Consider the following 23,970-nt stretch of genomic DNA (forward strand, 5'->3'; position numbering starts at 1 on the left):
ATAATGACATGCAATGTAAATTGGCCAGAGATCAAAAATGAGTTGGCTGCTGGAGAAGAAGCTCAGAATCGCCCAGATTTGTTTGCAAGGATTTTTCGTGCCAAGCTGCTAGCATTGAAGAAACATATTATGGAAAAACAAGTGTTTGGAGATGTTGCTGCAATTGTTTATGTTGTTGAATTTCAAAAACGAGGTCTGCCACATGCCCACATGCTCATCATTTTGAAGCCGCCTTCATGATTAAATGTCCAGCAGACTTTGATAGGTAATCTACTTATATACTAACCTAATAATTGTGATGAGCATTAGTTTAATGATTATTAAATTACGTTGCTTATTTAATACTTCTAAAGAACGTCAATAGAAATGGCTCTCAATAGGATAATTATAATTAAAAAAACGCATACATACTTACCTCGTGCTCTTTCTACGACAAAAACACAAACAATAACATTTTCCCGATTTCCTTTCATCTTTCATACGTTCACTGCATATTTTGCACAGGAATGCTTCTTAATCAAGTGTTTTGTTTCCAATTCTATTAAACATATTTATCCAATAAATGACAAAATCTAATTAATTATGATAGATTCATTTGTGCTGAAATCCCACCACAAGATAATCCTCGCCTTAGGAAAAGTATTCTGAAGCACATGATGCATGGTCCGTGTGGCCACCTGAATCCCGAGTGTCCATGTATGAAGCATCTGAAGAGCAAGGGATCTTGCAAATATGTATATCCAAAACATTTTCGCAGTGAGACGACAAACAATGGTGATGGTTATCCGATGTACAGGAGACGGGATACTGGTGACAGCGCTTTTATACGCAAAGCAACATTGGATAACAAATGGGTAATACCATATAACCCTTATCTTTCAGCCTTGTTTGATTGTCATTTAAATGTGGAAGTATGCTCGACAGTTGAAGCAGTGAAGTACTTATATAAGTACGTTTACAAGGGCATGACAAGATCTCGTTCAATTTTAGGGGGTGGGGTTGACACTATCGATGAGATAGAGCACTACCAGTCAGGGAGATGGGTTTCTGCGTGTGAAGCTTCATGACGCATTTTTGGATTCGACCTTTTTGAAATGCACCCACCTGTCATGCCCCTCCCAGTGCATTTACCTAATATGCAAACAGTCCAAGTAAGCCTCATGAACAACTTGATAGCATTGTTTTGAATACAAACGCTCTCGAACTCCCTCACAGCTTTTTTTAAAGCCAATGCCACATTGAAGGTGCACAAAATTATTTATACGGCGAATTCACAGATACTTAGGTGGGATCTTTCTTAAAGGAATGGGTTAAGAGGAAAAATAAGGTGATTGTCATTGGTAGGCTCACATTTGTAGGTCCAACAGAAGGAGAAAGTTTTTTGAGATTGCTTCTAAATGTACAGGCCACGGTCATTTGAAGCCTTTAACAGTTGATGGGTATAGATGTGCATCCTTTCAAGAAGCAGCTATTAAGCTCAGGTTGCTAGAAGAAGATGATGCAATTGATAAGTGCTTAGCTGAGGCATGTGAAGTGCAAATGCCTCCTGCCGTCCGTCGCCTTTTCTCAACTGTCCTGATTTTTTGCCAACCGAGTGACCCAAATGCATTGTGGTTAAAATACTATGCCGCCCTCTCAGAAGATTTTAGCCACAAATTTCCTAATTTCCCAGAGAAGGTTAGGCATCTTACTGCTAGAGCAGTTGAGCAATATTTGGAAGCCATGGGTAAGTCACTTAAAGCATTTGGGTTGGAACACTTACAAGGTCAAGAAGATGATGAGTTGCGGAGGACAAAGGATATTGTCGACGCACTGGATCCACCAATACCGCAAGATTGCATTGATTGTCGTTTGAAACTCAACTTAGCACAACAAAAAGCATTTGATGTAATAATCCACCATGTTAAACAGCAAAAAGCCTGGTGCATTCTTCATAGATGGCCCTGGTGGAACAGGCAAAACGTTCTTATACAATGCGCTCTACGCTGAAGTTCGCTTAATGAATCAGATAGTCCTCCCTACTGCCACTTCAGGTATCGCTGCATCTAACATACCCTCTGGAAGAACTGCACATTCTCGGTTCAAAATACCCATTGATTCAGATGCTTCACTAGCCTGTGATGTTCCTAAACAGGGTAGCCTAGCTGCATTGATACGGGCAGCAAGTTTGATCATTTGGGACGAAGCTTCAATGGCAAGGAAGGAAAATGTCGAGTCACTAGATATGCTTCTCCGAGACCTGTGTGATGCAACTCTGTCTTTTGGAGGTATGATCATTGTTTTTGGGGGAGATTTTCGACAAGTATTGCCCGTTGTGCCCAGGAAATCACAAAGAGAAGCTGTTAATGCTAGCTTAGTGAGTTCAGTGCTTTGGCCTAAACTTATCAAATTTAGGCTCACAAAGAACATTCGAGCTAGAGAAGACCCTACATTTTCATCGTTCTCCTTTCACTAGGGAATGGAGAACTGCAAACTGAAGAAAATGGATTCGTTCTGCTGCCATCTGAAATTGTTAGCAACCCCAGGGAAAATGAAGATCCTATAAATGAGATAACCTCAGTGGCATTCCCTGAACTTGATATGAACGAATTCACAACTGATATATTCACAACAAGGGCAATATTAACTCCCATAAATGATGATCTCGATTCAATTAATTTAGTCCTTATGGAGAAGTTCCCTGGACAAGCTGTCATTTATAAGAGCTTTGATACAATTCTTGATGATAACTGTGCAATATATCCTACTGAATTTATAAACAAGCTTTGTCCTGGTGGAATGAGCCCACATGAACTTGTGCTGAAGGAAAATTGCCCAGTCATATTACTCCGTAATATCTTGCCTTCTGCTGGGTTATGCAATGGAACACGTCTTATATGCAAACGTTTCTTCCCCAACATAATTGAATGTGTTATAACAACCGGCCACCACAAAGGAGAACACGTCTTATACACGGATTAAATTGCGGCCAGCCGTCTCAGCAAATTATCCATTCCAATTTCAAAGGAAACAATTTCCTATCAAACTCAGCTTTGCAATGACAATTAATAAGTCCCAGGGGCAAACACTATCACAAGTTGTCGTCTATCTTCCTCGACCATGTTTTTCCCATGGCCAACTATATGTTGCACTGTCACGTGCTAGGCGAGCGGCCAACGTTAAGGTCATATCAAAAACTGATCCACTACATCACTCTCAAACCTATGTAAAAAACATGATATCCTATGACATTCTCAAAATGGCTGGCATTATATGATGTTCACCATCTACAGGTATGTCCTCTCTTAAATCATATTTACTGAGTTCTGCATTATGATTATATTCAATAACTGCTCAAATGTAACCTGCATTAAGTCTTGGATAGTCTCCCGAGATTAACAGCCAACTAGGAATTTCACACAGCTTCCATAATCTAATCTGGAAACTAAATAAACTTCAGGGTACATGGTTAGTCAAATGCTTACTTGCCTTTGTGGTCTTTGCAGATATCATGCCGCATCAATGACACTCATAGGCTCACTAAAATGATAACGGGTCTGGTTTTGGTACATTTCCTCTGTAATGCTAGATGTGGTTGTACATGCACCTTTTGATAATGTTATCATCATTTCTTTTGTTATAGTAAAGGAACTATTATTCTGTGCTATTGCTTATGCAACCACAAAGAACATAATCAAAGATATTTTGCATTGGTTTTGCCATGGTTTTGATACATGTGTCATGGTTATATCAACTACCTCTATTTTTGAGGTCATCACCCGTTCCACCCAGGTTTCTGTGCGCTAACTCACAGCAAAAATTATATAACGTCCCCTTATCTCAAATGAAATAATTGCAGATGGAGAAGATGGTTTATGTCTTTTCTAAACTTGGGATAATGAATTATTACCACAATAAAGTATTCCCCCCCCCCACGTTTTTGCCTACATCTAGCGTTTACGCTACCTGCTGGACACTAGCAACAGTCCCTCTTGGACTGAAACTCTCCAGCATTACACTGGCTACTCTAAAAACCATATCAAAATAGACTTCCCCAGATTCAGCATAATATATGCAATTATGCAATATATTAGTGCTTAACATTATTTTTAGGAGCAGGGAATGCGTTAGGCTATTGGTAAGTTTTCATATGTAGCGCCATAAAGCAAGCTGAGGGCATTTTTTGGTCTTAAAGCTTGTACTTTCTATTAGAACCATAATGAATTGTGACTAACCTTAAATTGTATACAGAAAGAAGAATTTCAACTCACACCTTATAGAACAAATCCTTACGAGGCATTGGGTCCATTAGGACAACAGTCTTGCAAGGTAAATTTTCCAGCTGGCACCAATTTGTTTTTTTGTAACCCCTTTCCATTCTACTGTTATGTTGAGAAGTTGCTATATATCGAGTCTGCGTTGTCTGTACTTCCTAACTTATGCATTTATTCATATGGAAGTTTAGTATGAGTTTAGGGTATAGCCGAAACATATTATTTGCCATTGTAGCTTGTAGGGTTAAGATTATTTTGTTCTTTCACTTATAGACGTGTTAATTTCCTTGACTTACTTTCACTATTTGGTTAACCGTCCATTGGAAGCGGTAATGTGCTCATTCATTCTATTATTGTTAGAAGTTGATATATAACTTATTATCTTGTTATACTAACAATGTAAATCCTCTTTAGTTGTAGAGGGTGGAAATATTGTTTTCCAAGGAGACATTGAAGAAACATAGAGATAGAGATAGGTAGCCACGACAAGCTGCAACTCTTCTTTAATCTCTAAAGAAGGTTTTCAATTCTTGATTTGTAATATCTGTACTTTATCATAGTAAATGTACAATTAGTACAAACCAAGCTCCAGTAGAAATGTTTGTGGCTTTTTAATGGATATAGATAGATAGATTATCTAAGAAAGACTATTTTAGATTTTTGGTATTTCAGATTTATGAGAAAAGCAAGAAAAGTATGAATGATAAACAAATAAAACTACTACTTTGGCACCATGTTTAGGCTTTTTAATGTTTGTGGCTTATTAACTGAACTATGCAGGCACACAAAATAAACACATTACATAATGTTCCTTAGAATAGATTCACACAAAGGCCGGTCATTCAGATAGTTAACTAAGATAAGTAGCTTATTAATCGACTTCCTTTTGCTGTTTACCATGTTTTGATTTTCTCGGTTTAGCCTACGTATATCACCAGTATATATCCAAAAGATGGCTTCCGCTTTTCTCAATTGCTCAAAAAATCACAATTCCCAGGTATCTTTGACTCATTCTTGCCTTCACTTGTTCATGTTAAGCCTTTATTTGTTGTATCTTGATTATTATTTCCAGTTGAAGGAAGCCTAAAAAATTCAGAAGAATGCCAGATAAAGATAAAAAACGAATTGCTAAAAACAAGTAAGCCCAATTTCTCACTCTTTTGAATTGTGATTGTTTTGGTTGTGGTTGTTATGGATTTTGTTCCTAAATCTAGGTTCATTATTGTAGCCTATGATTTATTTTTTGTTTTGATTTGTTTCAATGTTTCAATTTATATTATTAGTACTATATATCATTACTTTTCAAGTTGTTCTTGTTAATAAGTTGAATTATATGAATTCTAAACAGCTAAAATGCTGTCATAATGTATATAAGTGCACAATGAGATTATTTATGTGCACAATAAGATAAAATTTTCTGTTTTAAGGTCATAATCTCCTAATAACTGATTAAAAGAAGCCTCTCCTTAGTTTATAATGTTCTTACTTCAGAGTTTAAATTTCTTCTGCCATATAAATTAACAACAACTTATAACAACAGTAGAAAATATACACATATAAATTAACAAGTTATGATAGATGGTCTGGATTATGAACATGAAGTGGGTGCAATTTTAAAGCATAAACATATTATTTTATTTACTTTCACAGTTATGTACTTTCCATGGTCCTAAAAATAACTCCCACTACCCCTACAAATCCGGATGGTCCTTCAGAAGAAGAAATCCAGAAAAATCTTTGAAGGACAGTCACATGGAAATATCTAAGAGGTTGATTGACTAGCCTACTAACTATGGTATGGCTGTAGCAGGTAAAGAGTATGCTTATCCTTTTCTTCAGCTTTACAAGTACTCAACAAACTGTTCATGTACTTTTTTTTTGTTGCATTGTGACCCACTAAATCTAGCTGTTTTAATACCACAACTTAGCCTGTACAAACATATCTACAGCTTAGAGAAGCTTTTATCACCCTTGAAGTTGAACTTCTCCATCCTTAAACAACATTAGGGGCTGCTCAAAGGCTTTGTTTTCTCCACCAAACTCATCCTATCTGACAGTTACACGAGGTTAAAAGGTATATTCACTTACATTCTTCTTCCTTGCCTCCCTTTTTGTAGCTATGCTCAAATTTTGTATGTTTGTTTGCTGCACCCATCCTTCGCATCACAGCATAGAATCTATTCAATGCCCTCATGATCTTGCTTTGAGTACAATAGGAAATAATATGCCATGCATCTAATGCACAGGTTGCCTAAAATATATTCCTAACTGACAACTTATATAATCTTTGATACCTCCTTCATGTGCTTTGCTTTGAAACTTCTTATTGTAGTGATACATGCTATAGTTAATTACTACATGTTATTGTCAACTGCTCAAAGTTCACTCTCTCTTTTCATGTATAATAAAAACTAAAACAAAGTTATCAAGAACCTTGAACAACTACTGTAAGATTAACAAAATTAAAATGGTTTTAAGGTAATTAAACACTTTTGCAGCATCAACATTATTTTTCAGCATTTTAAATATTGGTTACTATATCAATATAGACACTGATGTTACTCTTATAGATATATCTACCAGATGTTTGGGTGATAAATGATAGTTACGCTTCATAATCTCACTAATACAAAACTCAGAGTTTATTACTATATGAGGTAATTATTCTAAATGGTACAATGATTAAATAGTAGATTAATTAGCTAATAAATGTATTATGCCTTTCACTAGACCTATTTCATACTTAGCATTCAATCAACATTCTCTTGAAAGATAGCCTTACAAATAATACTCAAATTCCCCCCCCCCCAATACTATATTCACTCATTACGTGTTCATTTTATTGGGAATTACAAGATGAAGCCTGAACGTGTTTATTTAGATGAACTAAACAGTAGCAGAAAGGCTTACAAAGTCAAAGTCAAGGTAATTGAAAAAGGTCGAGCTAAGGTCTCTCCTAAAAAAGGCATACTCTACCAAAATCTTGTTCTAGAAGATGATAAGGTATTGACCCTCTCACTTCTTTGTTATCTTTCTTATCCAATAACGCATAACCATTCATTTTGATTACTCATTGATATCATCCACCATGAGTTTAATTTATAGTAATTCCCACTTAGCAAATGTCACAATATCATTATTTGTAGCATGCCTCATTCAAAAGGAACACTTAAACTTACCTATACATATAAATCTGCTAATACATAAGCACCTTTAGAGGGTCATCTTCTGTGGCCAATACATCAGGTATTACACAACAAAATGTTATGTTCCCTTTCAAGCAAAACCCTTTTACATGCGAAACTAAACAATTGCACTTTTGTTCACAGGGAAATCGAATGAGAGGAGCACTTTTTGGAGATCAGGTGGAAGGCTACAAAGAAGCTTTTGTGTAAGGGGGAGTACGAAATAGCTAACGCTCCAATAAAGCCCGTAGAAGAGCAATTCAAATCCTCCTCCTCTGAACTTGATTACCAAATGAGCTTTGGAAGACAGACAATAATTCAACCAATAAATACTGAAGCTAATCCTGTTCTGCCAGAGTACCAGACCATATCTTCAATTCCAAAAACCTGTGATCCTTCTGAAAAATTTGGTATGTATTGCATACAATTGTTGTTGGTAGTGTCTAGAATACATCTATGCTTTTCGTGACACACCCAGTTTGACCTTTACACGTTATTGTTTAGATATCCTTGGTGTGGTGCTTTATGTTGAAGAAGAAGCAAGGACTATTTCAACGGCCCAAGGACGTGATAATCTTGTCCGCGAGATTGTTATAACTGACCACAGGTAAAATAACCAAGATATTTATCCTTCCTTAATTATCCATAGCCTCATTATGCTAATCCTTACCTGGTGGGCAAACCAGTTTTTCAGCAAGCAACAACCACTTATCATTTCTGCTTGGAATGATCTTGCCGGGCCAGATTGTGATCGGCTCTCAACTTGGGCTGCAAAATTCAATATAATTGGATTCACAGCCTTAAAAGTCACATCTCATAAAGGTTGTGCTTACATATTAATAAAATAGCAATCACTTATTAACAGCCTTAAAGATAAGTTTGACAAATCATGGATTCAAAAGAAGTTCATCAATCATTTATTAACTAATATACCATTTGCTATAGGATTCTCACTTGCATCAAGCATGTCCACTACAATTATTCATGAGCTAAATGGAGACAGAGCAGCTGCCCTTGCAGAATGGTAATCGATATCCGTGTTTCGTCAAGCCATCCTTTTATCAAAATGTCCAAAAAATACTCCCTCTGTTCAGATTTAATATTGTTCCAGTTTAAGGTGTTTTTGTTAATTGATTTTGTGATGTTGTTGCGTTTAATTGTGTTGTTCTAAAGGTCTATTCGTTCCTCATAACTAATTACATGCAGAAAAGACAGACTTTGGTATATCAATATAAAATACATTGCTAAGAAAAAGCATGAATGAATGTAGTACTCTAACTTGTGTGTGCTTTTTAGGGCATTGCGGCACCGGGACACCCTGGCTGATAGGCAAGCAAGAGTCTTAGATGTAAGGAACACATCAAAAGAAAGGCAAGTCATGACAATCTGTGCACTAAAGGAAAAAAAGGTCAGTTATATTACTTACCACATTAGTAATTTAAACAATCATTTGCCATTATTACTATTTGATAGCATGATAACATAATATAATAGCCTTAAAATATGAATCTTTATGCCTCAACAATGTAAATTTAAATCTGTGAACTATCTTGTGTTAAATTTGCAATTGGATGCAGTTATAAAAAAGAAGTATATATTAGCTGTTGTTCAGATTTGACATTCACTAACCATATTCTGCAAAATGTGGACGTATAAAATTTGACATTCACTTGAGTGTGTTTTTGGGTTATTGATCCAGTAACCATATTCTGCAAAATGTGAACGTCTGGAGAGCTTGGGAGTCTCACTGTACATACTTCTATTAGACTTATTGAAATCTAGTGGTTTGCAAGATATTGCTTCGATGTGGCTTTTCTCTAACATAACCATGACATTATCTCATGGAAGACTATGATTATCTCTAGATATGCCTGATTTTCAAGATATTGCTTCAATGTGGCTTCTCTCTAATGAATGGTATGTCATCCGCAGTTAAATGTATAGTTCTTAGTTCATCAAATAAAGCATGAATACATATTCATTAGAGCCTTACAGATTGAAGTTGTAGTCCGAAAAATCTTGACATTACAGATATTGCTTCAGTGTAGCTTCTCTCTAACAAAAAAATGACCAGCATGTTGTAGTTCGAAAACAATGCATAATAGGAATACTTAATTAATTTCAATACCCATTCTTAAGTCTTAACGTGGTTATGTGTGTCATTTAAACTAGGCTGTTAACACACTTCAAGACGAACGACAATTCTTGAGAGTGGTTGTCCCCGAACCTAGCTTTGAAAAATTGCACGCATACCTTGGTTGCTCTAACTGCAACTAGCGAACCAATGTGCCAGCAGGGGAGACACACACATGCCTTAATTGTGGACAGAAAAATGTCATCTCCATCCCTAGGTAAGTTCTACTTTAAACATAAACTACCAATTACTCCTGCTACATGTTTCTTCACCATTTTAAAATGTAAATGGTGTATGTAGAGTTACTTTCAACTGCGACGTCTCTGATGGAAATGCCACGCTCCAAGTCACAATATTCAGCAAGGATTTGGAAAAGCTTTTCAAATTACCGGTTGAAGACATCTTTCGGATGAGGCATTCTGTATGTAATTTCCAGTTATTTTGTTAGTTATGTTCATACAAGTTCCAATATGATATGTATGCTTTCCCTTGGTTATACACAGCCTGTTAATTATGCCTCAATTAGCTTACCCATATAGCATCCAAAACTACCAAGCCTATAAGCTTATCTTGCATATATACCCACAAACATGCCAAAAAAACAACCAACTAAATAGGTACATGCTTCCAAATATACACATGTTCATTCCTAGAATTAGACACACATTTAATATCAAATAAGTATATGCTTTCTAATATGCATAACCTAACATAACTATTATCAAATTGACAAGATGATCTTGAAACTTTCTCAGCTATCCAAAAACTCCTGCAAGTCTCTTTCTTAATTGAAGTGGGTCCAAAAACAACCCTCTCATTGAACAATGTGTTGCAGTGGATTCTCAAAAGAGTTGTGGCTGAAGATGAAGTTGATGAGGTCAACCTGAAACCAAAGGCTATCACACAGCCCATGGATTACCACACTGTTAAGCCTGATGAACCAAATCCAAAACAGAAGCTTCCTGGCAAATCCGCAGATCATAACACAGAGGGAGCTAAGAATCCTACACATGAAGCTGCTCATGTATTTGTTGATGAAGATGTTCTTGGGTCCACCAACTAACCACTATATCGGCCACCTAGACCCCCTTTTGCTTGCTAGCATAGACTTATGCTACATGTTTATAACTTGCCCTGGGACCTAATCATGCTTCTTACTAATTACTCGCTTTTGCATATAGGCATAAATGATTTCTTGTAATATACATGCCAAAAACCTAAGGAATCTTGCAATAGGCCCAGTGATCTCCACATCTTTTGTATAATGCAAGCTAATGACAATATGTTTGCTCAAATCATGTTCTAATAAAAACAAGAGCCTTTTGTATAGTACCATAGCATGGAGTCAAACATGTGTTTTAAGAACTCTGTGAAGTAATGTGAGACATTTACTACCTATTCTATCTTGTTCCATCTTCTATCTTCACAGTGATCATCACCTAACTATGTGGATAAATGAACAAAGATAAATTACCTATACCAACACTACCTAATAGATTTAAAAAGTATTAAGACCACTAATTACAAATGGTTGGAGTAATTAATTATATTATATACTTTTATCATTCAGCATTATAGTCGTTAATTTACATCTATAATATAGTGACATTAATTTTCTTCTTGAATATCAATTTAGGATGGCCTAAAAAGGATATACTATTACATATTTTCGTATTTTATGTAAGAAGTAATATAACTTTTGTACTTCGTTTCAAAAAAAATAAAAATAACTTTTGTACTGACAATTACATACACAATTCATATCAATTTATCATGCTCTAAGATACATAATGTATATCCTCCCAATTAGTGCTCGATCATCTTAAGTGAAAGTACTATTGATGGCTTTGACAAGTCTAGATGTTGCAAACAAAGCCGACCTCTCAACAACAAAAGGTCCAACGAAGAAGTGTGTACTACCTTTTTTAAAATTCTTGTACATTTGGTTTTACTTTCTCCAATCCTCTAATTATGTACTGTAAGGGTCACAAATGAATCAAATGGTGCATATACCTCTCTTTATTTATGCAAATTTAGCCAATGTAAAAAAGAAGCAAGAAGATACATGTACACATATTTGCTATTTATCCTATGTCGTTTATGATACACTTGGGATCATACTAATAATGGTGCTTCCATGCTAACACATGCACAACAGTTTAATCACTACCTCAAACAGTCGTGTTTAATTTACATACCCATATATATACTTTGCGTACGTACAGTAGCAACATTTTTACATATGTACCACCCCATCGACACACCATCTAAGAGCCTGTTCTCCCCAACTTATTTTCAGTTCAGTTCAGTTCAGCTCCAATAAGTTCAGTTCAGTTCAGTTCAATTCAGCTCCAATAAGTTCAGTTCAGTTCAGCTCCAATAAGTTCAGTTCAGTTTAGTTCAGCTCAGCTCTATTATTTTATAACCATTTTGTTAATTATTATTATTATGTTGGTATAATTTAATTTACTAATTACTATTATTATTATTATTATTATTATTATTATTATTATTATTATTATTATCTTCAAGTTTGTTTCACAAATATACACAAGTGTTTATTAAACGCACCACTCACGATATATCAAATTTGTTTAACAATTATGCTCTAATATACTGCCTAACTCGGCACACTATTTGCAAATAGAATTAATCTACTATTCAGCTTCTTTGCAAATACAATTAATTCTATTCACAGAAGAAACTATTTATACAAATTAATAACTACAAAAGACCTAAAATACAAAAGAGTGTTTATTTGCAAATAGAATTAATTTACTATACTATTACTTGCAAACGCCTATTTAGAATAACTGAATTTTATAGATTATAACTACACATTCATACTCACAACTCAACATTCATATTTACAAATAACAATAATAATAATAATAATATAAATAATTATAATAATAATACTAATAAAATAATATAATAATAAATATCTAGACAAGTCAGTACATAATGTCATTCAAGTTGTAACATTCATACGCCTTATACAAACACCTTTCCTTAAAACCCAATGTAAAACCGAAAACCTTGAAACCCTCATCTCCAAACCCTTTCCTTCTTCTCCCTTCATGTTCTTCACCTTCCTTCCATACTTCTTTTCCCAAAAATCCTCCACCAAAAATGGCATCTTTCATAAACATAGATCCACTCAGGAAAGCAGCCACTGCTGCTGAAACAGAAGAAGAAGCGCACCTCTACAGGCTTCTTGCGAACGCAATCTGCGACGGCAGCCCTCACGCCTGGAAACTGTTCTACTCTCGCGAAGCAGCTAAACAACTGAGCAAGAAATCGCTCGAAGCATTGCAAGAGGTTATGCAAGAAGCTGAAAGAAAATTTGGAGTTCCTCCTTTTAGGTCCCCATTACCCCGACTCGCAAAAACACGTTCTCCCACCCACAAACCAGCACAGGGCATAAGCATCCGTGAACCGAATTCTGAAAAAGGGAAAGAGAAAGTGCAAAAAACAACACCCATAGGAAAGGGCAAAGAAAAAATGTTTGAAATACCGACACCAAACACAGGAAATCCAGTTAAAAAGGAGAAATTGCAGTCGAAAAGCCGACACATTGGGAGTGGTTCATCTAAGGAACATCGCAAACCGGCTGATATGTATTTTGAGGGTAGTGATGGGGAATTACATCCTGCCTATCCTATAAATTACTGTTTCGAAGATTTCGACTACATCGAATGCTCTACTGACGAAGACGCCGACGATGAAGACTCCGGCGATGAAGACCCTGATGATCAAGACTCTGACGACATGCCCTGCTTTTTTGTATGCAAAAAGGCAAATGTGCCTTAGGTATGAGTATGATCCCATATAGTAAATACATTTATGCTTGCGTTTAAACTATTTAGCATATTTAATAATGGAAACAAAAAAGTTGTAGTCAATTGAAAGATAATTTATTACCAAAATAATGATCTTAGAAAAAAAACGTTGGAGTCAATTGAAAGATAAGTCTTTTACGAGACAAGAGTATCTGTTTCTTTAGTTCTTAGATGCTGTTATGCCATTGTTTTTCGGGTAATGGATTAGACCTCTTATGCAAATCCTTGATTATGATTATTGATTTACTATAATCCAGCCTATCACATGATGAAAATATATAAATTCAGGACATCAGGTTGATTGGTGATTAATTGACCTTATTGATCAGGTCATGAGGCATCAAAATTCATTTCTAACATCTGTATGAATGCTTGATACTAAATGATACTCATTTGAAATCTGACCTTCAATTCTCCTCCCCTAAAGTTGTAAAGAAGATGATATGAATGTTAATTCTGTCATGAATTGATGTAAATAAAATGATACACTGTTATGGCTATTTGCTTGAGCATCCTAATTTTACCTTTCTTGATAATATATGCAGAATTATGTGGAATTTTTTTTTTTTTTTGGAAAGGGAAATGTAATATGGAGGGGGCATATAGTTTCCAATTCTCACTTATGAACACCTCTTGTATCAATTAAATATTTTTAATAGGTAGTTGTTTAAGCTTTTTTATTACTTCCCTTCATCTGTTAAAATGTCCAATATGCTATTAATTTGTGCTTAAACCTCTTTCTAAGATTTTGATATTTGATCCGTACTTGTGCATCATGACTATCGTTCATAATTACTTTCTCGTTTCAATAGGCATTGGTTAGTTGTAGATGTATACAAAACCAAGTAGGTTGGAAATGGTTCATCTCTTGGTGTCTGTCATTTCTTGTTACATAACATTTCTGCTTTTTATAACCGCTCCAAGTTGTTCTACTTTATTAGTCATATTTGCTTACTAATTGTTTATATCTTCTTGTAGCTTTGAAACGAACCCCAATAGTAGGCATTCAACAAAGAAGAGCGAAAGATCGTCAGCTTCTCCAACATGCTGAACATGAGCAGTATTTCCTTTTTTTGCTTTTTTGGGGGACAATGAAGACAAATGTACATTTGTTAATTTAGTATGGAAATATGTATGCAATTGCTAGGTGAAAGTGCATTCTTTTTTGGGAAAACAATAGAACAGTCATATGTAGGAAGAGGAGAAGTTGGAAATCATTTTGTTGGTTTGTAAATAGCTATGTAAGTGATTGCCTTTAAAACTAAGGCTTATTAACTATGCAGACAAAAAAACCCAATGTCACTTTTTCAATTTCCCAATTATTACAAAAACAAAACCGTAAATGCCAAGTTTTACCGTGCCTTTAGTCAGTTCGATAGTCGTACTATAAAACCTTTTACAACAACAACATTTCCAACCTATATGAACCATTTTTTCAGTCGTTTTCTTTTACGCACACCATTAATTAATGTTTACCGTTTAGTTGAACATTGCTATGGTTGCTACCTTGGGGGGCCGCGCGCGATAGCGCGCGGACCAACAACTAGTACAATAAAAGTTGTGGTTTCAAAAAAAAAAAAAAAAAATCCGCTTATACAAGTTGTTATAGCCTAATTGAATCAACGGCTCTCCAGGAGACACGTGGATCCGTTGGTAGCATCCACGTGTCCCCTTCCAAAGGAGTAAAAAGAGGATAATACTATGAGTTTACTGAGAAAAGAGTAAAATTTCACCTTTTGGCCTCAAAGAATATTTAGGGATCAAATTTCAAAAAACGGCTGCATATGATTGGCTGGTGTTTACCAACCAATTATTGTCTACCACGTGTCAATGTCTAATTGCCTGACCAATCAGGTGCCCCCATTTTCGGGTGACGTCAAATGACAGCATTCAAGACCCAACGTTATAAATAGCCCCTAAAAATCAGGAGAAAGTAAACCTTTTGAACAAGGTGCCCATACTCTGTAGAAATTCTCTCTCACTTTATCTCTCTATCTCTACTTTTTCCTTTGCACTCCTGATACCTGACTTAAGCTTCGGTGGAGAACCACCACCCAAACCTCTCGAGTTGGTCCCTTCTTTTGCAGGTTTGGGAACAGAGCTCGGGTTTGGGTTACGATATTCAGACATAATTGCACAAGTCTCCATTGAAGAATAGTTTGAAGGATAAGAGTTTACTTGCTAGCCTTTACGCACATTATGTTACTTGTTTTTAGAGAGTCCAAATTCTGATTTTTATTCATGGTTTATGAAGAGTTTTGACATCCATATTAATCTCTTGTAACGTTAAGTAACCAAGAGACATCTCTTCACTTACTCTCTCTTAATACCCTTTTAATCACCTTCCCTTCACATTCCTTGTTGCTGGAAATAACATCAGAAAAACTCATCCCTTCGACTCTTTATTTCACACGCCTATTACAAAGAAAAGGGGAGAGGAAAAGTTCTTGTTTTTCCTTCACATTTCTCACACAAAAACCAGTCCTTATTACTTGTTTAAAGCTATTTTGCACCGGTTTTCAAGCACGCGTTGAGTTCGTTGCGTTTGTGTTCGTAGGAGACGAAGGTGGTGATAATTCACAAGGTGTTCAGACTATAATTGAAGCGTTCGACTACATTCCTCTCGAAAGAAAAGGTAACTAGCGTTATTATAGTTCAATAGAGAATAGGTTGTGAACTTAGGTTGTTAGAATCGCGTTAGAGAACTTAGAATCATGCTAGGTGAAACTTAGAGCATTGAATGTTGTAGTTAAGCGTGTTATCTTGGGTGTGAGTGTTACTTTTCATATGTGGATTATGTTGTTATGATCATGTTGTTAGTTCTCGATATTAGTTTTCAATTTGATGCTTTGTGGTGGTATTGGAAAACTTGATTTTATTTATCGGAGATTGAGTATTTGGTTGTTGTTGATGATGTTTAGCCTCATGCTAGGGTGTTTAGAGTTGTGTTTGGTATGAATTTGGGTTGGTTTGGATGCGGATACTAAACGTAGAATATATTGGAATTTTGGTTTGCGTACGAGAACAACTCGCAAGCTACGAGCAGTCGCAGCTCGCAACTCGCGAGCAGGATCACGACTCGCGGCGGTCAGAGTGTCGCGACTCGCGACATTCGTCACACCTCGCGATGTGGGGTCTGTCCCCTGGGTTGTGTGATCTTGATTTAATCACCTATTTGGCTTACATCATGATTATTCGTTCTTGGTTGACCTTAGGCATGTGTGTTAAGCATGTTTGTGTAAGTTTGGGTTGGTTTGAGTTATTAAATTAAGGGTATGTGCCCAATTTTTTTGGGTAGGCTATGGTTATTTGGTTTGGAGTGTGTTGAGGGCTTATGCTCTGTTGTCTATTCGCACGATTGAACCTTGTTGGTTTGTTGGATTCGATTTACTTGTATACCTTGTTGTGTATACCTATGAAAGTTGGATTAGATGGATTTTGTGTATACCTTGTGCTTGTTGAGTTGAATTGATCCTTTGGATGGTATGGTTCTAGGAATTCAGGTTTGATGATCCTAAGGGCGGCATGGTCCTAGCAATTTGTGTTTGATTATCCAAAGGGCGGTATCGTCCTAGGAATTGGTTACTTAACCTTGGGTGGTATGGTCCATTGGTTCACTTACGGGTGGTATGGTCCATTGGTTCACTTACGGGTGGTATGATCCGTAGAGTTTAGCTATTCGGAAAGGGCGGCATGGTCCTCGAATATGCAATGTAGGCCTTGGGCGGCATGGTCCAATGAGTCTACTCACATACGGCATGGTCTGTTGTGTTTGAGCTTGTTTGACCGGAATTGCTGCATGGTTTGACTAGGGTTTGGTTTGACATCAAACTTCTTTATTTATTGCTTATGGTTTATTGTACCTCAATGTGAGTATGGTATCTTGGTAATGTGTTTCTTTGATGCCGCTTCTAATTTCTTAAATTATTATCTGTTTCTATTTGGGGTGGGAGAACTGCTAATTACTCCCCACTAATTGTGGAAGTTGTTGATTTATTATGCAGATGGTGATGCTGTTTAGGATCGTCACGGTTTGGACCGAGGTTGTGCGTTTTAACCTTGTGAGCAAGAAAGTGGTGCTAGTCATAGTGGACAAGCATTTTAAAGCAGGAATTAGGACTAGTTACTTAGTAGGACTTAAGTAGCTATCTTTCATGGTTTGTGGCATGTTTTGAACTACAGATTTTTAGTTGTCCTTTGGTTTGGATTTCTTTACTTTGAGGTTTTCTTGGGAATCATATGTTGTTTTGAGACTTTGTGGGAATGAGGGTATGGGACCTCATTTCCCTTTTATATATATGATTTCGGAAGTTGAATATTGTCTTTGAAGGATTATTCTTATTTATAGTTTTAAATTCTACTCCTTAGAGTAGCATCTTCGTCTTAGTGGTATTTCCGCTGCCACTACTTGCACTATTTTTTTACTTTAGTCTCTTTTCTTCTTTGTATTGGATGGGATGTTACAGTTGGTATAAGAGCAAAACATTCCAAAAAAACTCTCTTTGAGTTTCTACTTATTTCGAGAGAAATATGTAGACTTGTAACTAGGATTACTAGTGTCTTAGGCTTCAAGTCTAGTGCTTATTGAGAGTTACTAGGGTAGGAAAGTAAACCTTGGGAACCATTTTTGTTTACCATATTTATTGATCAAATGCTTTCTTATGTGAATTTAGTTGACCAATTTGAAAGCTTATGTTTTGTAGAATGCCTCCACAACGACAATTGGCTGCTAGAAAGGAAGCCGCTCGTCGTCACCGTGTAAGCCTTGAAAATGCATTCATATCCTTAGCTAACAGAGCTACTACTCCCGTTGTTGGGCAGTCTGCATTTGACCGATTTGACCGTCATAGGCCCCCTACTTATGACCCTGTAGCTCTGGAAAATTGGTTAAGAGAAATGGAGAAGCTCTTTACGGCAACAAACTGTCCCGTTGCTGAGATGGTACCTATTGGGACGTATTACTTGAAGAAAGAAGCTGATAACTGGTGGGGTACGGTAAAGGTTGCATGTATGGCTACTGTTGGATTTGGGTGGACTCAGTTCTCCGCCAAGCTGAAGGAGAGTTTCTACCCTGAAGAGTTGCGTTGGCAGAAGCAGGAAGAGTTCCTATCTCTGACTCAGGGGAATATGGATATCCAAAGGTATACCGACCGCTTTACCGAGCTGTCTAAGTTTGCTGGTACTGTCATTCCCACCGAAGTCGATAGAGTTAAGAGGTACATAAAGAAGATGGATCCTAGGGTAAGGACCCTTATGTTGTGTTCGGGAGTTACTACTTTCCAGGCTGCTTATGAGATGACCCTGAGTGTCCATGCTTCAATAAAGGAAGAAGAAACTGCTAAGGCTGCATCTGTGAGGAAGCCTGTCCCTTCTTTTGCTCCTGGTCCGGCTAAAAAACCGAGGTTTGAACCGAATTTCTGTGGTGGATATCAAGGTTCCAGTTCTAGGCCGAGTTTTGATCCGTCCAAGTGTCGGAGGTGTGAGAAGCCTAATCATCCGGGGAAGGATTGTGATGGATCTAGCATTATGTGCTTCCACTGTAGGGAGGCGGGTCACAAGAGTTATGAGTGTCCTAAGAATCCGAGAGCTACAACTAAACCTCCTGCTCCTCCTAGCCATTCTGCTCCACCGAAGAATCGAGTTTACAACATGACTCATTCTGACGCCGATGTTCATCCCAACATCATCATTAGTACCTTTCTTGTTAATTCTGTCCCTGCTTTCGTGTTGTTTGATTATGGTGCTACAGTGTCGTGTGTGTCTAACTCATTTGTTAAGAAAGCTAACCTGTCTTCGAGTTCTCCTCTTCGAACTCTCATATCTCTTCCTTCTGGTGAGAACTACCCTTGTCATGCCGAGTACCATGATGTGACTATTTCCTTGTTGCATACTGATCTCCCTGTCGACCTTAAGGAATTTTCCATGTCGGAGTTCGATATCATTATGGGTGTGGACTGGTTGTCTAAGTACCGTGCCCATATTCACTGCCGTGATAAAATCCGTGTGGCAAGCGCATCTCCTATAGTGGAGTGGTGTTGAAGAAAAGGGTAAAGATCGTGTCGACTCTCAAAATGCAAAAGCTTCGTCAGAAAGGGGAGCAAGTGTTTCTTTGTATGGTTAAAGACTTGACTCAAGAGGTGAAGTTTGAGGACATCCCCATTGTTCGTGAGTATCCGGACGTCTTCCCTGATGAGTTACCAGGTATTCTTCCTGAAATAGAGGCCGAGTTTAGCATTGACCTCACTCCTGATAATGCTCCTCTATCTAAGGCCCCATATTGAATGCCGCCTGCTGAGTTGCAAGAGTTGAAGACTCAGTTGCAAGAACTGATTGATAAGGGATTCATTAGGCCGAGTGTCTCACCGTGGGGTGCTCCTGTTCTGTTTGTCAAGAAGAAGGATGGGAGTATGCAGCTTTGCATCGATTACCATGAATTGAACAATGTGACTATCAAGAATAGGTATCCCTTTCCCCGCGTTGAGGATCTGTTTGACCAACTAAAGGGTGCTGGAGTTTTCTATAAGATAGATTTGAGGTCGGGTTATCACCAGATTTTGGTGAAGAAGGAGGATATTCCTAAGACCGATTTCCGTACAAGATATGGGCATTATGAGTTCGTTGTTATGCCCTTTGGTCTCACAAATGCTCCTGCTGTATTCATGGACCAGATGAACCGCTCTTTCCATGAGTTCTTGGATACGTGTGTGGTTGTCTTCATTGAAGAAGAGCATGAGAAGCATCTGAGGTTGATCTTGGGTATTTTGAGGTAACAAAAGTGGTTTGTGAAGTTCTCCAAATGTGAATTTTGGCTTAAGGAGGTGTCGTTTCTAGGCCATGTCATCAGTTAGGATGGAGTTATGGTAGATCTTTCCAAGATTAGAGTTGTGGTGGATTGGGAAGTCCTAAGAATGTTTCGGAGATCCAAAGTTTCCTAGGCCTTGCTGGTTACAATCGGAGGTTTGTTAAGGATTTCTGAAAGATAGCTCAGCCGTTGACCAAATTGATGTGAAAGGAAAGCAAGTTTCTGTGGTCCGAAGAGTGCGAAAAGGCATTCCAAGAATTGAAGAAGTGCCTCACTACTGCTCTAGTTCTGACCTTGGCTACTAAAGGGGTTGGGTTTGAAGTTTACAGTGACGCATCGAAGCACGGTTTGGGTTCTGTTCTTATGCAACAAGGAAAGGTGGTGGCTTACGCATCTAGACAGTTGAAGGTGCATGAATGGAATTACCCTACTCATGATCTAGAGTTGGCTGATGTGGTGTTGGCTCTTAAAATTTCGTGACACTATTTGTATGGGGTCTCTTGTAGAGTGTTTACCGATCACAAAAGCCTTAAGTATATCTTCACTCAGCGTGATTTGAATCTGAGACAGAGAAGATGGTTGGAATTGATCAAGGATTACAATCTGCAGCTTAATTAGCATGAGGGTAAAGCTAATGTGGTTGCGGATGCACTCAGTCGTAAGGCGAAGCATACTCTTAATGCAGTTAGAACCCCGCCGAGGGACTTGTGTGATGAATTTCAGAAGCTTGAAATCGAGGTTGTACCTCAGGGTTCGATGGAAACTCTCTGTGCTATGAGTGTTGAACCTGTCGTGTTCCAAGAATTGAGGGGGAAGCAGAGGAATAATCCTAAGTTAGAGAAGATCCGTGAAGCTAAGGCTCAGGGTCGAGCCGAATATTTCGAAGTTGATTCCGAGGGAGGTCTGAAATTTATGGGTCGTTAATGTGTGCCTAATGACTTAGAGCTTAAGAAGAAGATTCTCGAAGAAGCTCATTGTACTCCATATTCTGTTCATCCTGGGGTGATAAGCTTTACAAGGATCTCAAGGCTAATTTCTGGTGGCCTTGTATGAAGAGGGAAGTGGCGGAATTCGTGGCTAGATGTCTGGTGTGTCAAAAGGTCAAGATCGAGCATCAAAGGCCAGGTGGATTGCTACAACCATTACCTATTCCTGCATGGAAGTTTGATTCTATCTCGATGGACTTCGTTACGGGTGTTCCAAGAGCTGTTGGTGGTAAGAATGTCGTATGGATAATCGTAGACTGTTTGACAAAGGTGGCTCGGTTTCTTCCGATGAAGAATACTTGGTCTATGAAAGAGTTAGCGGAAGCTTATGCTAATGAAATCATTCGATTGCATGGTGTCCCGAAGGATATAGTCTTTGACCGTGATCCTAGGTTTTTGTCTCATTTTTGGGTTGCTCTGCAAGAGGCTTTTGGTACTGAGTTGAAGTTGAGTACCGCTTTTCATGCTGCTACTGATGGGCAAACTGAGAGGACTATTCAGACTCTCGAGGATATGCTTCGTGCTTGTGCTTTGGAAATCCAGGAGTCCTGGTTGAAGTCGTTGAATTTGGTAGAGTTCTCTTATAATAAGAGTTACCATGCTAGCATCCAGATGGCTCCTTATGAAGCCTTATATGGGCGAAAGTGTCGTAGTCCTACTTGTTAGAGCGACATAAATGACTCTTTGGTGTTGGGACCAGACTTGATCCAGGACACCGTTGAGCAAGTAAAGGTGATTCAGGCTAGGATGAAGACTGCTCAAGATAGGCAAAAGTCTTATGCAGACCTGTGTCGGAAGCCTATTTATTACGCCGTTGGAGATAGGGTGCTGTTGAAAGTGTCTCCGATGAAGGGTGTGGCGAGATTTGGGCATAAAGGCAAGTTAATCCCGAAATATATAGGTCCCTATGAAATTCTCGAGAGGATTGGGGAGGTAGCTTACAGATTGGCTATGCCACCCATTTTGTCGAGGGTGCACGATGTGTTCCATGTGTCGCAGTTGCGGAGGTATCGCAACGATCCGTCTCATGTCATTCCTATAGAGTCGATTGCTACTGAGCCGTATTTGACTTTCGAAGAGCGACCTGTACGTCCAGATCTTGGACCGTCAAAATCGTGCCTTGATAAGAAAGGTGATACCCTTGGTTAAAGTACTTTGGAGAAGCCAAAAGTACGATGAGGCTTAAGTATCTCGAGCTTTTTCTCCCAGGTATTTCCTTGTTATTTTAAGTTTCGAGGACGAAACTTTTCTTAAGGAGGGGAGATTGTAGCACCCCAAAATTTCTCTAAAATTTTCGCGCGTTAATTATTACAATTGAGTGATAAATTATATTTTACTAATATATTTTCCGTAAGTATAAACATAATATATATATATATATATATATATATATATATATATATATATATATATATATATATATATATTTACTCCTACATTTTTGTTTGATAATATTTTAATGTATCTATATTGTGTTTTTATATGTGGCATAGTTTAGTAGACGTACAATGCTCGTGTCTGCGTCAGTTATGTTATACGGGCAATGTAGTGCTTGTATTTATGCAAAGTGTAAAATGTGATAGTTAATTAAGTACGTATTTGTATTACGTTAATAATTATAATTTTCAATTATGAAAATATTTACTTATATATATTATTTTCAACGAATTTACTTGATTCCTGAATTGTGCATTCTGCTACCCTTTACACACATTGTGTTACTTGTTTTAGAGAGTCCAAATTCTGATTTTTATTCATGGTTTATGAAGAGTTTTGACGGCCATATTAATCTCTTGTAACGTTAAGTAACCAAGAGACATCTCTTCACTTACTCTCTCTTAATACCCTTTTAATCACCTTCCCTTCACATTCGTTGTTGCTGGAAATAAAATATGAAAAACTCCTCCCTTCCACTCTTCATTTCACACGCCTATTACAAATAAAAGGGGAGAGGAAAAGTTCTTGTTTTTCCTTCACATTTCTCACACAAAAATCAGTCCTGATTACTTGTTTCAAGCTATTTTGCACCGGTTTTCAAGCACGCATTGAGTTCGTTGCGTTTGTGTTCGTAGGAGACGAAGGTGGTGATAATTCACAAGGTGTTTAGACTATAATCGAAGTGTTCGACTACATTCCTCCTGAATGAAAAGGTAACTAGCGTTATTCTAGTTCGATAAAGAATAGGTTGTGAGCTTAGGTTGTTAGAATCGCGTTAGAGAACTTAGAATCATGCTAGATGGAACTTAGAGGATTGTATGTTGTAGTTAAGCGTGTTATCATGGGTGTGAGTGTTACTTTTCATATGTGGATTATGTTGTTATGATCATATTGTTAGTTCTCGATATTAGTCGTCAATTTGATGCTTTGTGGTGGTATTGGTGTAACTTGATTTTATTTATCGGAGATTGAGTATTTGGTTGTTGTTGATGATGTTTAGCCTTATGCTAGGATGTTTAGAGTTGTATTTGGTATGAATTTAGGTTGGTTTGGATGCGGAGACTAAAAGTAGAATTTATTGGAACTTCGGTTGGCGTATAAGCACAACTCACAAGCCACGAGCAGTCGCAGATCGCGACTCGCGACGACCAGAGTGTCGCGACTCGTGACATTCGTCGCACCTCGCGACGTGTGGTGTTTCCCCTGGGTTGTGTGATCTTGATTTAATTATGTATTTAGGCATGATTATTCGTTCTTGGTTGACATGTTTGTGTAAGTTTTGGTTGGTTTGAGTTATTAAATTAAGGGTATGTGCCGAATTTTGTTGGGTA

The 23,970-nt window shown here is 37.5% G+C and overlaps 2 protein-coding genes, 1 long non-coding RNA gene and 1 pseudogene across 3 annotated transcripts; all 4 read left to right on the forward strand.

Annotated features, from left to right (window-relative positions):
• Positions 1-656: 656 nt before the first annotated feature.
• Positions 657-2,961, forward strand: LOC104899124 (uncharacterized). Its single transcript, XM_057390778.1, has 4 exons — positions 657-1,053; positions 1,406-1,887; positions 2,009-2,267; positions 2,456-2,961. Exons 1-4 carry the CDS (start codon positions 657-659, stop codon positions 2,959-2,961), a joined length of 1,644 nt encoding a protein of 547 aa, XP_057246761.1.
• A 263-nt stretch (positions 2,962-3,224) lies between these two features.
• On the forward strand, positions 3,225-8,520 carry LOC104899071 (uncharacterized; annotated as a pseudogene).
• Positions 8,521-8,739: 219 nt separating this feature from the next.
• On the forward strand, positions 8,740-9,973 carry LOC130592189 (uncharacterized). Its single transcript, XR_008970415.1, has 3 exons — positions 8,740-8,846; positions 9,611-9,789; positions 9,873-9,973. It is a non-coding gene; the product is annotated as an uncharacterized LOC130592189 (long non-coding RNA).
• Positions 9,974-18,118: 8,145 nt separating this feature from the next.
• On the forward strand, positions 18,119-19,453 carry LOC109135489 (uncharacterized). Its single transcript, XM_019250602.1, has one exon. It carries the CDS (start codon positions 18,119-18,121, stop codon positions 19,451-19,453), a length of 1,335 nt encoding a protein of 444 aa, XP_019106147.1.
• The last annotated feature ends 4,517 nt before the right edge of the window (positions 19,454-23,970 follow it).

This window comes from Beta vulgaris, chromosome 7 (assembly GCF_026745355.1).
Source record: "Beta vulgaris subsp. vulgaris cultivar EL10 chromosome 7, EL10.2, whole genome shotgun sequence".
Classification (NCBI taxonomy): Eukaryota; Viridiplantae; Streptophyta; class Magnoliopsida; order Caryophyllales; family Amaranthaceae; genus Beta; species Beta vulgaris.

Excerpts from the sequence above, each read along its gene's own strand:
- LOC104899124 (XM_057390778.1), top strand. The coding sequence starts at position 657 with ATGCATGGTCCGTGTGGCCACCTGAATCCCGAGTGTCCATGTATGAAG. Across the intron at positions 1,054-1,405 it reads AGGGAGATGGGTTTCTGCGT|GCCACGGTCATTTGAAGCCT; the intron begins GTGAAGCTTCAT and ends CTAAATGTACAG. Across the intron at positions 2,268-2,455 it reads TGCAACTCTGTCTTTTGGAG|GGAATGGAGAACTGCAAACT; the intron begins GTATGATCATTG and ends TCCTTTCACTAG.
- LOC109135489 (XM_019250602.1), top strand. The coding sequence starts at position 18,119 with ATGCCTCCACAACGACAATTGGCTGCTAGAAAGGAAGCCGCTCGTCGT.